The 14431-nt window shown below is 42.2% G+C and overlaps 1 protein-coding gene across 1 annotated transcript; it reads left to right on the top strand.

Moving 5' to 3' along the window:
- The first annotated feature begins 5082 nt into the window (after window positions 1-5082).
- On the top strand, window positions 5083-12657 carry vax1 (ventral anterior homeobox 1). Its single transcript, XM_080869031.1, has 3 exons — window positions 5083-6392; window positions 7484-7671; window positions 10117-12657. The coding sequence occupies exons 1-3, from the start codon at window positions 6179-6181 to the stop codon at window positions 10657-10659; spliced, it is 945 nt and encodes a 314-aa protein (XP_080725157.1). The 5' UTR covers window positions 5083-6178; the 3' UTR covers window positions 10660-12657.
- The last annotated feature ends 1774 nt before the right edge of the window (window positions 12658-14431 follow it).

Raw genomic sequence — 14431 nt, forward strand, 5'->3', positions numbered from 1 at the left:
TAATCAATCCAGGCAGTGCACAGGTCGTTCAGCCTGATCTTACAGTCTCAGGCGACTGCTCGGTCTACCAGTAACTGGTGTTTTGCGCCTCTGGTATTCTTGCAAATTCCTTTCTGTACCCTGCTCATTTATTGACCCATGTGCCTGTTCATCTTAGCTGTTATGATGCCCGACAGGAGCTTCCATGTGGTGGTGAAGCAAGTTATTTGCCGGTAGTTTGATGGTACCGGTCCTTTCTTGGGATCCTTGAGGATCAGGACTGCCTTCGGTTAGCCGTTCCGGGTGTCTCTCGTCAACTAGCAGCTGGTTCATTTGTGCTGCCAGACGCTCGTGGAGTGCAGTCAGCTTCTTTACCCAGTAGGAGTGAACCATGTTAGGGCCTGGTGCTGTCCAACTCTTCATATTGGAGACCCTTTCTTGGATGTCTGCCACTGTCATGGTTACTGGACCCTGTTTGGGGAGGTTGCTGTGCCACTGAGCATTGCCGTTATGGGTTGCGTCCTTCTCCCATATGCTCTTCCAGTATTGCTCCGTCTCCAGCCTTGGTGGTGCTGTTCTCTTATTGTTCCCTTGCCACTGAGAGTACACCTTGGCTGGTTCAGTGGAGAACAGCTGGTTTATTCTCCTACCTTCGATGTCTCTGGTGAACCTCTTCAAGCGGCTGGCCAAGGCTGTGAGTCTTTACTTGGCAGCTTCCAAGGCCTCAGGTATGGACAGCTTGCTGTACTTGTTACGCACCATCTTTTAGTATTTACTCGGGATGGGATGGCCTTCTTTTCTTGAATTGTAAGGTTGAACAGAAGTTCTTGCACTGGTGAGGACAGCTGACACCTTCAGTCTGATTTTCTCTGCTTACAGTTGTTAGTTTACTAATCCTTATCTGAAATTACATGCTGGATTAAGCAAATAAAAAAATAAAAATATCAGTCAGTAGTTGAATCCAAAAACCATTCTGTAGATTCCAGATGGTACTCACATTATATCTCAATCTATCTATATCTCTACTTAAAAATAATTTAAATATGTTTACAAGGGCAGACGTTCCATCTCAAAATATGCACAATCTACTGATATTTTGGAGGGTTGTGGGGTCACATTTGCTCAATACAGCATAGAATTTGAATAAAAATGGCATTTTCTTCATTTTTGTGACTAAGAAATTCATTGTTAAATTCAACTATGAGCTATTCAGAAATCATTGCTAGTTGTAATTTGCATTTATTTACTTCTGCAGTTAAAAAAATTAAAAAAAATGTGTATTCAAATGGGGGAGTTCTCAAAAGCCCTGGACTTTTTTTAAAGCTAGGAATACTTGTGAGTCTAAAAATAGATTAAACGCAGTGTTGAGGTTGACAATTTCAGCATTTACATGGATGTTAAGATGTGATTACTTTATCTGAAGTCACCACTAAATTAGTTACAAAGTCTAAAAAATGAGATAGAAAATCTACAGTGGGGCAAAAAAGTATTTAGTCAGCCACCGATTGTGCAAGTTCCCCCACTTAAAATGATGACAGAGGTCAGTAATTTGCACCAGAGGTACACTTCAACTGTGAGAGACAGAATGTGAAAAAAAAATCCATGAATCCACATGGTAGGATTTGTAAAGAATTTATTCGTAAATTAGGGTGGAAAATAAGCTCTCTGCAGGTCATTCACCAGGTCCCCCCGTGTGGTTCTGGGATACACTATTTTTTTTTCACATTCTGTCTCTCACAGTTGAAGTGTACCTCTGGTGCAAATTACTGACCTCTGTCATCATTTTAGGTGGGGGAACTTGCACAATCGGTGGCTGACTAAATACTTTTTTGCCCCACTGTAAGTAAGGTCAGGTGGACGATAGATAACAACAAATAAAATGGACAAGGTTACGAGTCTGGCTTTCAGGAGTCGGGAGTGCTGAATCATTTTAAACTAAGACGTTTGTCTAATGGTAACCAGGCCCTCTAAGGCAGAATAAATCGGAAGCTGGGGGAAATGTTTTTTTCTTTATATAAAACTGAAATATGTAAAGCCAGGCCTATCAAACTGTCCCCACCTCCAGGAGACGTAACAGATCATTTAAAACAAATGCTTGACAGCGGCATTATTTGACCGTCTTGTTTCTGCAGGAAAAGCGTGTGGTCTCAGGTTCTGTGTTGTGGAAAGCTTAATGATGTCACCAGATAGGATATATATGCCCTTTTAATGATGCACTTGAAAGCCTGAGATATGCCTGCTGGTTGTCCACACTTGATGTGGCCAAAGGAACAGAAGGTTAATCCAGAAGATCATCACAAAAATGCTTTAAAAAAGGATTGTTTGAATTTAATGTTTGAATTTCTGTCTGTAAAATGTACTTTCTAAAGATTGGTGGATTTCATACTTGCGGATTTGCAGTGGACACTGTGTTTGATGTACTTTGATGATATTATGTTTGGACGCACATTTCAGCAGCACCTGGTCTGGTTGGACAAGGTATGTGCAAAGCTTCTGCACGCCAATTTGAAAATCAAACCCTGTAAATTTGATTTTGTTTACTACTTGGCACATGTCATGTCCCATGCAGAGGGGTTAAGGCAGACCCTGGTAAGGGGGCTGCAGTCAGTAATTTAAGTTTAATATCCTACTGATGCGAAGCATTTTTTAGGGACTAGTGATAGTCAACAGGTAATAAAGGTAAAATGAAGGTGGTGAAGTGAAGGTGGATGAGTTTAAATATCTGGGGTCAACTATCCAAAGCAACGCACGGTGCACGAGACAGGTGACGGGCAGGATCAAGGGGGTGGAGATGAGTGTCGATGATGGGCGATTTGTAACAAAAGGATACCAACAAGAGTGAAAGGGAAGGTTTACAAGATTGTAAGAGACCTGCTATGATGTATGGTTTGGAGACGTAGCACTAACAAGAAGATGGGAGGCTGAGGTGCAGTTGGACAGAATAGCTTGCTAATTTTTAGTATAAGAAAATATATTGTCCAGGCGAATTAATGCAAAAGCATCCAAAATGGGATGGATGCTGTTTCTGCTAACAGGACCAGGTCTGAAGTTTCCCAGTTATCTGTAAAGCACATATAGTTTTTTGGACACTGTGCAGGCAGCCAGCAATTTAATGAGAACAGAGCTCATTAACTAAAAGACTAATTACTAACTAGTCTACTAACTACTGGTCAGGCAGATTGCATGCAAATGCAATCCTTTCAAGGTTACCTGCTTATGGTGATCCAAAGAAAGTGAGGCTGGAGCCACACATTTTAATGGCGCGAGCACATCCCAGCTGCCATAAGGCAAGAGACGGGGTACACCCTGGACGGGTCGCCAATCTGTCGCAGGGCTAACGCAGAGACAGACAACCATTCACACCTATGGGTAATTTAGGATCACCAATTAGCTAACCCCACTAACTGCATGTCTTTGGACTGTGGGAGGAAGGGTTAGGGATAGGTGAAGGTGGACCACCGCATGTCCCCTTAAAGAAAAAAGACCTTGAGCAGTTCAGCTGTTGCCACTGGAAACTCCTCATGTCATCAGAGGGCTCCTATTTCATCTCGGGATTATCAGACGTAGTAACTTGTAAAGAGGGTAATGTGACTGGGATGAAGCCTGAACTCACCATCGTTGGGATACATTGGTCCAGGACTAATGATTGATATCAAGTGTGGCTTTCTGTGTAGCTAATGAGACTACAGATCTTGATTATGGATGAGCAATGGGCATTTAGTGTGTGTGTGTGTGAGCTGCAGGACGTTTTGTGGCATAGGCGCGTTCATCATTCATCATCATGAGTTGTGCCGCCAGGAAAGTTGACAGATAGCAAGGGGGTTAGCTGTTCGAGTGCTAGGAGGGGAGGTTTGCTGGCTTCTTTAGCTAGTCCAGCCCAATCAGAGGAAAGTGAGTTGTGTCATTGCTCCTCAATGTGCTGTGGCCTTGAACGCTGCAGCCATTAATTAATGTGTGGCTTCCTGTGCACGCCAGTGGAGTGAGAGGGCCCCACGAGCCCAGACCCTGGGATGGGGTCTCTCATTTTAGAGATGGATATTTTTATTTCCCCTCCCACTTCCACCCGATGAACCCTTTTTTGAACAGTTGGAAAGTTTAACGTCACATTCAGTGTAATCACTGTTTATTCTGTCAACAAATACAACGCAGCTCTAAACCTGGAAACTGCTCGTAATAGCACCGAAACATTTATGCTGGTGTAATTCTCGGGTACGATTATCTGGTGCTACGTTGCTTTTAAAGTCTCGATCTGGACTAATAAAAGACGGAAGGAAAAGATCTACAAATGAAAATCAGATTGTTCCGATTTTGCAGAACTGCAATGTGTTTGCAAATTATTATTAATTACTTACATTATTTAAAATACAGTCTTGTTGACTGACTACTGGACAATGTGTTGTGCTACATACGTTACCTGCTTTCTCGGGTTTTTTGGACGCTGAACAGTTGCTATTTTTGAGAATGTGTAAAACTCCCCTCTTAGCCATTGTATGAAGCTGAGAGGCCAAGACCATGCATCCTCAATCAATTTCCCAGGCTGTAGTTCTGCAACCCAGCTTGCAAAACCCAGGTCCCCTTTAGTCGCTCCCTTTTCATCCTCCTTTTACCTTTGTCAAACAATGGATCCTTCCCTATTTCACACTGAATCCCCCAAACACTGTGTGAATAAAGTTAGTCCAACATGCGGCCCTAAACCCACCCTGAGACTGCTGCGGGCAGCCACACTCACAGAATTGTGTGTTAATAGTCCAATTAGATAATTGCCATCTTTCACTCCTTTTCCTCTCTGTTTCCCATAAAGGCATGAATGGCACTCAGGGAGGGGGGCAGCCTGAAGAGGGCTTCTGGCCAGCTAAGGTGACAAGAAGGGCCAGAGAATGTTCCTTGCACTAGCCCGCTGGTTTGAATTGAATCTTTGTGGCCTAATCAATGGTCTTATTGGATTACTGGCCACTGCTGTGTTCAGAGATATTGTTTCACTGACAATGAAAACAGCAAAGAGTTGGTGGCTGGGTGGGTGGGTAGTGGGTTGGAAGGCGAGTGGTGGAGAGAGGTAGGGGCCATTTCAGGGGTATGCGTGCATGAGAGAGAGCGTAGGCAGCCGAAGCACTAATGACAAGTTTTGTTCCCCTTTTTTGTCTCCTTCAAATATGCAGGTTAAGATTGCGAGAGCTGAAGATGGCTTTTAGGGTGCAATCATTTGAATACTGAAGGACCTCGCTGGGCTTTTCTCTTTGACCGAATCACATGATGACACAGGAAACTTAAACACAATTCTCATTTAAGAGGAGCCCAGCATTGTTGTGGTGATCCGGCTGACTAAGTCATCATTGCCTTCATAAATTTTGCTATGTGTGGATTTTTTCATTACCCTTTGTTAGCTATCTCTCTCACACTCTGTCTCCCTCTCTGGCTCACTCCCAGTTTCTCTTGCCTACAACAGCGTAGTGACAAGATCTGCACGTTGCAGAATTCCACTGATTGGAGAGAAAGCCAACGGGAAAAATGAGATCAAAGTTCACTGACAGGCTGCAGCAACAAGGTACGCTGTAAAAAGTCAGTGGGACAAAATAACCAGCCGCGTTCTGGCACCGGAAGAACGACGTGTCCGGGAACTTTTTTGGGCTCCGGTCGACTCGTACCTCTGCGATTGTGTGCGGGAGGCTTGGTTGCGAGACAAGACCAATCATTTGTCTTGATACCCTGCACTGAGAGCAGGCAAACTGAGGGGGACGGAACGAACAAACCCCTCTATCAAGACCTGATCTATTTCCCCAAACAATTTTGTGTATTCATGAGGTTACGCAAATGTGGAGGCAGCAAAATTACCGTAATCAATTGAAACAGGCAGTGCGCATCCATGGCTCTGATTATTTGGAGATCATCTATCAGCCTGATGGCTGTGTAACGAGGAAAGGGGGGCATTGAATTACTATTGAGATTTACTGAGAAGTCCATGATCATTGGGCAAGGGAGTTTGGTCAGTGATAATAGGACTCCTTGGTCTGGCGGCGGCGGAAGTATTTCTCCAAACATTAGATAGCTGACTCTGCACTGCTGAAAGGTGCTGTTTTGAAACTAAAACCCATAGTGTCCGGACAGGCTGGTGAGCTGCATTCTCCATAATCTCCTTTTCCCCCCACCTGACAAAGGAAAATCAGAGGTGGACGAGCGGCGGCTCTAAGAGGATAAACTGAGCATGGAGGTCAGATACAACCAAGAGACTGAAGGGATGGTGCTGAAGAATGGACTAAAGGAGGGGAAAGATGGCAAGGACTCCCAGGGCAGCCTGACCAAAAGCTTCCTCAAGGACCAGCAGGACTCCTTTGCCCCCTCCGGGACCGTGGACACTTGTGACAAGAACAGAGGGAGCACAGGAGACCCAGACTACTGTCGGAGAATACTTGTTCGAGGTAATGTTCGTCCTTTGATTTCTAAGCTGTTATCAGTCTGTCGCACTCAGATGCATTTGACAAATTTGAAAAATGAGATTATCTTGAAAAAAAGTTGTAAAACAAGCTCCGTAATGTCACAGTGTGGTCGTTTAGTTCATTAAGAGGACGCCGACCGCTCATCAGCCTTTGTAGATCGGAAGCACTTTACTGAACTTTAAGCCTAACACCAGAAGGTTTTTCTTTTTTAAAATATAGTTTGATAAACTCACTTCTTCTTATTTTATTGCTCCAGGATTAAAAATGTAAGAGAACTGAATTATCTGCTGTGTTACATGCACATGCTTTTTTAAGACAATGACAAAACGTTTAGAATTTATATTTTAACATTAATTATTGCAACGATTTTAGGATTTGCTGTTAAAATAAGCAGATTTAAATGTGCCTTCCCAGGTATATCCCCTATATTTTCAGAGTTATAAAGATGAGTAATCAGAGGGAAAATACGCACACACTTTGTTATTATTGCTATTTAACATCAACAAATGATGCATCGCATTAAATGCATGAGAGAACAGCTAAGAGTGTCACTGTGTGTTTTCTGTCACGAGTGTTGGAAAACAAATAATAACTATAATACCTACACAAAACCACTTGTTTAATAAATGTAAAAAGCACATTAAGGTTTTCAATTAAAATATTTTACTCTATAAATAAAATTATACAACAATTATTTATTCATTTTTTCACAGCATAATCTGAAATAATAGAAAACATAAGCAGACTGTAAAGATATGTTTTATTCTTTTGTCTTTTGTGCAGGGTCGTGTGAATGAAAAATAAATAGGCTCACTTTGATTTAATGTTTTTTATTATAAACTTAAATTAAATGTTCAGTTTTCTGCAAAGCATTTCACAGTCACACTGATGAAAAGAAATCATTTGGAGTACGTCACACTTCAATGTTACTCCGAATGCACCTCCACTCCTGTGGCTTTATGAAATATGATTCTAGTAATAATAAATCAAATTATATTAATAACTGAGATGATGTCAAATCTGTCTTCATTGTGTCCTGTTGCCTCTGTGAATTATTTTGCTGCTTGTTGCAGATGCTAAAGGCTCCATAAGAGAAATCATCCTGCCCAAAGGTTTGGACTTGGACCGGCCGAAGCGTACCCGCACCTCCTTCACTGCAGAGCAGCTCTACCGTTTAGAGATGGAGTTTCAGAGGTGTCAGTATGTGGTTGGAAGGGAACGCACAGAATTGGCCCGTCAGCTCAACCTCTCTGAAACTCAGGTATGCACCCAGCAACGCCGCCATGGATTTAAACAAAGTGTCTTTATGCACTGAACCATCAGCTTTTTCCTGTTAGCGTTTCAGCACGTAGGAAGGTGGATGTAACCACATAATTAAATTAATTTCAGTTCATTTTCAAGCACATGAAATTATAACATTAATTATGACTCAGAGGCCATTTACTGTTTATTTAAGTTGGAATTTTTTTGTGTTTTAAGGAGATATTTTTACACATAATTACACTTTGATTGTGAAACATGATTTTCATGCTGGTCACTGGTTTGCATGCTTCATGGAAAAAAATCTTCAACCCACAGTAACCATTAAAAATCATATCTAAGCAGTTGTAACTTACTGTTTTAGAGAGACCCCAAAAACATTTGATTTGAGCTTCTAATAAAAAATGAAATTCAAATAGAGCAATCCTGTGTTTACTGTCTGACTGAGATGTGTGCTGGCCGTAGGAAAGCTCACGATTTGTCTTCATGCTGTACGTGTGGGGTCAGCACAGGTTCATGTAGTGGGTGAACTGTGTTTGCTCTTTGTACCAGATTCCACAGCGAGTCACTCCGGCGATCCCAGCCTGTTTCAGCGCCTGTGGCTCGTCTCTGGGATTTTTAACACCGGTGCTGTCGGGACCTCAGTTTGCACTTTGTGTTAATGTGGTTTTTGCCACAGCTGAATGAACTTGACCTTGAGAAAAGGCCGGCAAGAGGTCATAATTAGACACAACTAACAGCAACGGCTGTGCATATTTTAACCTAGCTGTGTGTTAACATTTTAAATGTTTTACATTTTCATGAGAGCAACACAACCACTGTTCCCCACGCGCAACTATTCATTTTCTCATATAAACGTCAGACAGAAAACGAACTTATCAATGCTTAGTTTTCTGGAATGAGACTCGGCTGTGTGCAGCAGTTTGAAGCTCCAGTTTCACATCTTTGCACTGAGTCCACTCAGGACACCACCTTGTTCAGTCTTTATGTTGTGGACGGAGATTATTGGACAGAGCAGTGGCGTTTCTTCACTTTGTGTAAAGAATTAACCCACAGACTATAGCGAGGAGGGAAAGTATTCACGTGTGGAGTAGCACCAGGACTGAGCTGGGCGCTTGCTGATGATTGGTACGTGTATATTTTGCTCCTTACTAAAATAGTCTCATGTTTCGGCTACATTTCATATTTTAAATTATACGGCTTATTAAAACGGAACTATTAAAATGTCACATTAAATAAAATGATGGATAAAAGAAATGTAAATATAATAAAAATGGACGAAAGGCGTAATTTATTGTGAAAGTACAACAGCGAGCCTATATTAAGCACCGTGAGGTAAATATAAATACATAAATAAATAAATACATAAATATTTATTTATTACATAAACATTTTATTTAATAAATCATAAATCAAAATGAATTAAAAATGGAATACTTGCTAGTTTAACCAGTTACAGCAGTAATATCCTCAGGCATGGAAATACATTTTTCCTGCTGCAGATTTCACTTTCACAGTTTTCAATAAATCTCTAAAATGTTAGAAATATATTTTATTATGACTAATTTATTTAATTCAAATTAAGTTGAACATTTTCTGTTCATCACATATTATTTTTAAGGGGCAAAAAGTGTCACTGTCAAATATTACATTTAAGATTTCTTTCATTTGTCTGAGGATATTTCGCGAAGTTTCGCCTTCATTTCCAGGGTCGGTGAATCCTGTGGTGGTAATAAAAGAAGTCGCTGAAGTCATTGCAGTTAATTATCCCCACTCTGAGTGAAGATACAGAGAAACAAGTATGGAGCAGGTTTACTGTGAATGTGGTATTCAGGCTTTTGTTTCCATAGAAATATGTTGAGATTTTAAGCTCTTAATGTTAATAGGAGGCTATTTTAAAGAACACAAATGCTGACGAGTCACGTTCAGAATTGAGCAGCTGGTTATTAATCTTTGTGGGTCATTTATTTTCCAATAAATAACATCGCAGCGCAGCAGTCAAACATAATGGGCAGATTCCCATGTTTTTGTTCACCGATGGCTCTGTTGGGTCGTGTGTGGTTTGTGCCACGTTTGACTGAATCACCTGTCGGTTAGTCTGCATGACTGAATGGAGTCACTGTATTTTGTGGTCATTGTCTGTGCTTATTAAAATGTCTGCACTTATATGGCTGTTACACTTTAGCACGGCTGTAACGCTGCATCTGCACGGGGGAAGGGAAGGCAGCTGCCGCTGTACTCTGTGCAGACGAGCTGTTTTAGACTTCACACAGCAGATATCAGTGAATATTAGTCTTTCTTTCATTTTATACCAGCACACAATATTTATATATTCATGCACAGGATTTGGATCTGTGAGCATGCGCTCTACGTATAGCACAGCCACAGAGGAACTGCATATGATTATTATTTCTCAGAAGGCTCTCTCTTTTGTGTTTGAATCTAGGTGAAAGTCTGGTTCCAGAACCGCCGTACTAAGCAGAAGAAGGACCAGGGGAAGGACTCTGAGCTGCGTTCGGTAGTTTCAGAAACAGCAGCCACCTGCAGTGTCCTCAGACTGCTGGAGCAGGGCCGGCTGCTGACGCCTCCCGGCCTGCCGGGCCTCCTGCCTCATTGCGGCGGCGGCACTCTGGGCTCTGCCCTGCGGCCGCCCTCCATGGCCATGGCCAGCAACGGCAGCAGTAGCAGCAGCAGTAGCGGAGGAAGCACTGGCACAGCAGGCGGCAGCCCCCCGCTACCCGCCGTCACCAGCTCAGGGACAGTGGCAAGCTTGCAAAGCTCACCGGCAGCTCACAGCCTTTTCAGCTTCCCTATGCCCTCCTTACTCAGTGGCGTCGCCACCCGCATTTCCTCCAACCCCCTCTCCATGGCGGGCTCCCTGGCTGGAAACCTGCAGGAACTTTCTGCTCGCTACCTGAGTTCCTCTGCCTTTGAGCCTTACTCGCGGACCAATGGCAAAGAATCCATGGACAAGAAAATCCTGGAATAATGTTTTTACATAGACGGAGTCCTGTTTCCTCAGGACACGTGCCGGTTATTTTCCTTGGCTGTTATTGTCATTTTCTGGTTTCGAGCTGTCTCTTCATCTGTCTGTGTCATGTTTTGTAGCAGTTCATGTATTCCAGTTGCGCATCTGGCGCCTTGTACAAGGAAGCAAACATAAGCTCGTCTTAACAAAGAAAAGGTGGCAGTGGGGAGATTTTGCACAAGAAGTTCATAAAGGACTTTATAAAAGAGAATTAGAGAGATATACACTGGGAGAGTACTAACAGATGTCTTTCTGTTAATAAACAAATATTTAGTCCAAAAACCAACTATATACTGAAGCGCATAGAGAATACAGCTGCTACTGTGGTGCATACAGGCTACGGCAGGGCGCTGAAGACTGGTGACGAGAACTGTAAAGTTATGGTGATGTTGTTGAACTGTGTTCTTTGATTGTGATGGGTAGGTGCGTGTCAGAGCAGTGAGTAGATATAGACAAACAACATGAGACGTCAAACACCTGAGCAGCAGTTTGTGTCATCCTGATAATTCAGCGCTTTTAAAATTTTACCTTAGCAAGGCCAATTTCCTGAAATAGAATTAAAGAAGGGGTCGAGTGTGCGATTACAGGCCAGAGTGAAACCCAGGCGATCAGAGATGCAGATGTGTCATAAGAGCATCTTTTGTAAATCTGTATTATCTTTGAACCAAAACAGAATCCCGAACAATGTCGTCATACAGCATGAGAGCTGTTCACACACACACACACACACACATATATATAAGTGTGTGTGTGACTGTAATTCCACTACGAGTTCTCCAGGTTCTGGTGTACAGTTTCTGTTGTGTGTTGGAGCTGAGCACAGGTACGAGCTACTGAAAGGGAGAAAAGGCTTTTCAGCTGAAACTGTTTGCTTTGTTGAACGCTACAAGGTAACAGCTTTTTCAATCATTAAGACAACCGTTCCTGTGCAAAATTTCTTAAATCCACAGCCTTCAGAAAAGATTAAGGCCGATGATTCTTGTGGAGACTGAATGAAATTATTGTAGTACTCAAGTACTGGAAATGCAAAATGTACCTTAAAGTTGTTATTTTATTGTAAATTATTTACTTCTGTAATTAATAGATTATTAGTATATCTGGAAAATAATGAATGAATGAATGTATTAGCAGGGTTGAGGATTCAATCAAAAGCTCTTTGGTGCTGTTGTTGTGAAATATCTTGAAATTTGTGAAACGTGTGGTTCAAATGTTGATATATATTATGTATACGGCTGCAGACAAAGACAAGTGTGTTTTTTTTCTTCCATACATGTTGCTATAAATTAAGTTATGATAAATCTCATGACTGTCATACCTCCTCTACACGCGCCTGATGTGATGCTTGCTGATGTTGTTCCCACTCATCCTTTGACTGGAGGGAACAAAAGCTATGAAGCAACACAGTGGACTAACGTGTTGCAGTGACAGTGTAATTTTATTAGGGCTGTACAGCTATTTATATAAGCAAACGTTTTATTAATTTTGTACAAAAGATATCAGAAACAGTAGAAAAAACTGCCTTTTTTCCTTTTTCCAAACTCTAAAACAATGAAATCAACAAAGGCCGGAGCAGACGGCGGAGGCAGGATCTTCTTGCTGCGAGGCAGCAGTGCTAACCACCGTCCCACCATGCTGCCCCGGCTCCTACGTTCTCCCTGTGGGTTCTCTCCGGGATAATGGTGCCAGTTCAGTTCAGACATTCGTTTCAGTTTTCACAAATGTGAGTTTCTGTATTTTCTGACTAAAATCTACACAACAAAAGGAAACAGTTGACTAGAGCGTTCGTTTCCACATCTGGTTCGCCCTTTTGTTTTCCTGTGAACTCGAAACAATAACCTTTAGGGCTAGCAGCCAGTATCCTGTTTTTCACCTGCTCCACCAACTAATGAGTCGGCTGGACGGGAGAGCTGCAGCGTTCACCCAGTCCTCCAAACACACTTTAACAAACTCCTCCTAAAAGTTTCTCTCAGTCTAATTTCAAGTTATTTTCAGTAAATTTGAAGAAAACAAAATTTGCATAGAATCGTGTTTTTAGTCATTTAACACATTTGCATAAATGAATATTAGAAATAAAAGGAAAACTTCCAAAGACCTCTTGTAATCATTGGTCTCGCTCTCTGTTAGTGAAAACACGGCTAAAACGTCTTGAACCTCGACAACTGTCGATAGCAATGAAGACTCATAATAATATAACGGTCGTGTTTTATAATTTAACGTTAACATAGCAGCACACAGTGGCGGTTTGTCAGACGACTCTGAGAACTCTTAGTTTGTTTGTTCTCTTCTGAGTTCAGCCCTGCTTGTTTCTGCAGAACAATAACACCAGACATGTAAAACTGAGGCTTTTTGTTCGCAGAGCCAAAGAAACCAATCCTTCCCACTGTGTCTTGGGAATCTCTCCAGAGGAAAAAATAAAGGTTACATTTATGCCTCCTATGCCTCTCAACCCCATTCTGGAGGCCCCCATCCATTCTCTCCCTTCACCCTTAGTCCAATTAGAAGAAGGTCGGGGAGGTTTTTGTAAGTGTGCTGGGTTGTTGAAGGGGTATCTGTGTTTTTCATGTGCAGACCACCAACATATTTTCTCTCATTACATCGTCCTGTCTTTAAACTCAGGTCTTAGGAGATGACAGAAAGCCTACATTCTGTCCAGTATTCAGTATCTGTATTTCGCCCTCGGTTAAGCTAGTACGTCCCACTATTCATCACTCACTGAAGACAAAAACAACAGCCCCCGGTTGCTTTTCAGGCTGGCGAAGAGTCAGAGCACTAGCCAAATATTTCTATAACATTAACTCGTAATGACTCCTTGAATTTCTTTACAAATAAAATTTTAAATTATTCCTACCTGTCCCACAGACGTATCATTAAGTACAACTTTAAAACTATTCATATTTATTTAGACTTTTTTCTCTCTGCTTGATGTTCCTCAGTTAACCTCAATTAATACTTCCTCCCAACCATCTGCATGTCTGAAGCACATTTCAACATAATCACTCAAACGGTAAATGGTCTGTATTTGTATCGCGCTTTACACATCCAGTCATCCACCCATTCACACACTGGTGATGGCAGCTACATTGTAGCCACAGCCACCCTGGGGCGCACTGACAGAGGCGAGGCTGCCGGACACTGGCGCCACCGGGCCCTCTGACCACCACCAGTAGGCAACGGGTGAAGTGTCTCGCCCAAGGACACAACGACCGAGACTGTCCAAGCTGGGGCTCGAACCGGCAACCTTCCAATAACAAGACGAACGTCCAACTCTTGAGCCACGATCGCCCCTGAAGTCCAAAGAAATCCTACCATTAATTAATGCTTTGATTTTAAATATGATCAATCTATCTCTGTTATTGAGGGGTACGCACCACAAGCCTTTAGGTGGCAGTAAATAAAACAATATTTAAAACGCCAGCCTTGGACCCAGCTGTCTAACTGATCATCTGAAGAGGAATGGCTCATTCAGAATTCATCACGGTATAGAAACAGCAGCAGTGAAGGTGAAACATGATCTTCTGATGGCCACCATGCTGGCCTTGCTCCAGCATCTGTGTTACAGGACAGGTAAAACGATCCCTCGTTAAACTCAGAGCAGGGGTTTCCTGAGTCTGGATATGTTCGTGTGGCGTCTTGCCAAACCACTTCAATCTACGTAACGTCAAGTTGAGCGCTGTGATTAAGTTGCACTTCTTCAGTTTTTTCAATTTATTTCAATTCCATTCACTTTTAATGT

This window comes from Rhamphochromis sp. 'chilingali' (assembly GCF_963969265.1).
Source record: "Rhamphochromis sp. 'chilingali' genome assembly, chromosome: 20".
Lineage (NCBI taxonomy): Eukaryota > Metazoa > Chordata > Actinopteri > Cichliformes > Cichlidae > Rhamphochromis > Rhamphochromis sp. 'chilingali'.

Excerpts from the sequence above, each read along its gene's own strand:
- vax1 (XM_080869031.1), top strand. The coding sequence starts at position 6,179 with ATGGAGGTCAGATACAACCAAGAGACTGAAGGGATGGTGCTGAAGAAT. Across the intron at positions 6,393-7,483 it reads TCGGAGAATACTTGTTCGAG|ATGCTAAAGGCTCCATAAGA; the intron begins GTAATGTTCGTC and ends TGCTTGTTGCAG. Across the intron at positions 7,672-10,116 it reads TCAACCTCTCTGAAACTCAG|GTGAAAGTCTGGTTCCAGAA; the intron begins GTATGCACCCAG and ends GTTTGAATCTAG.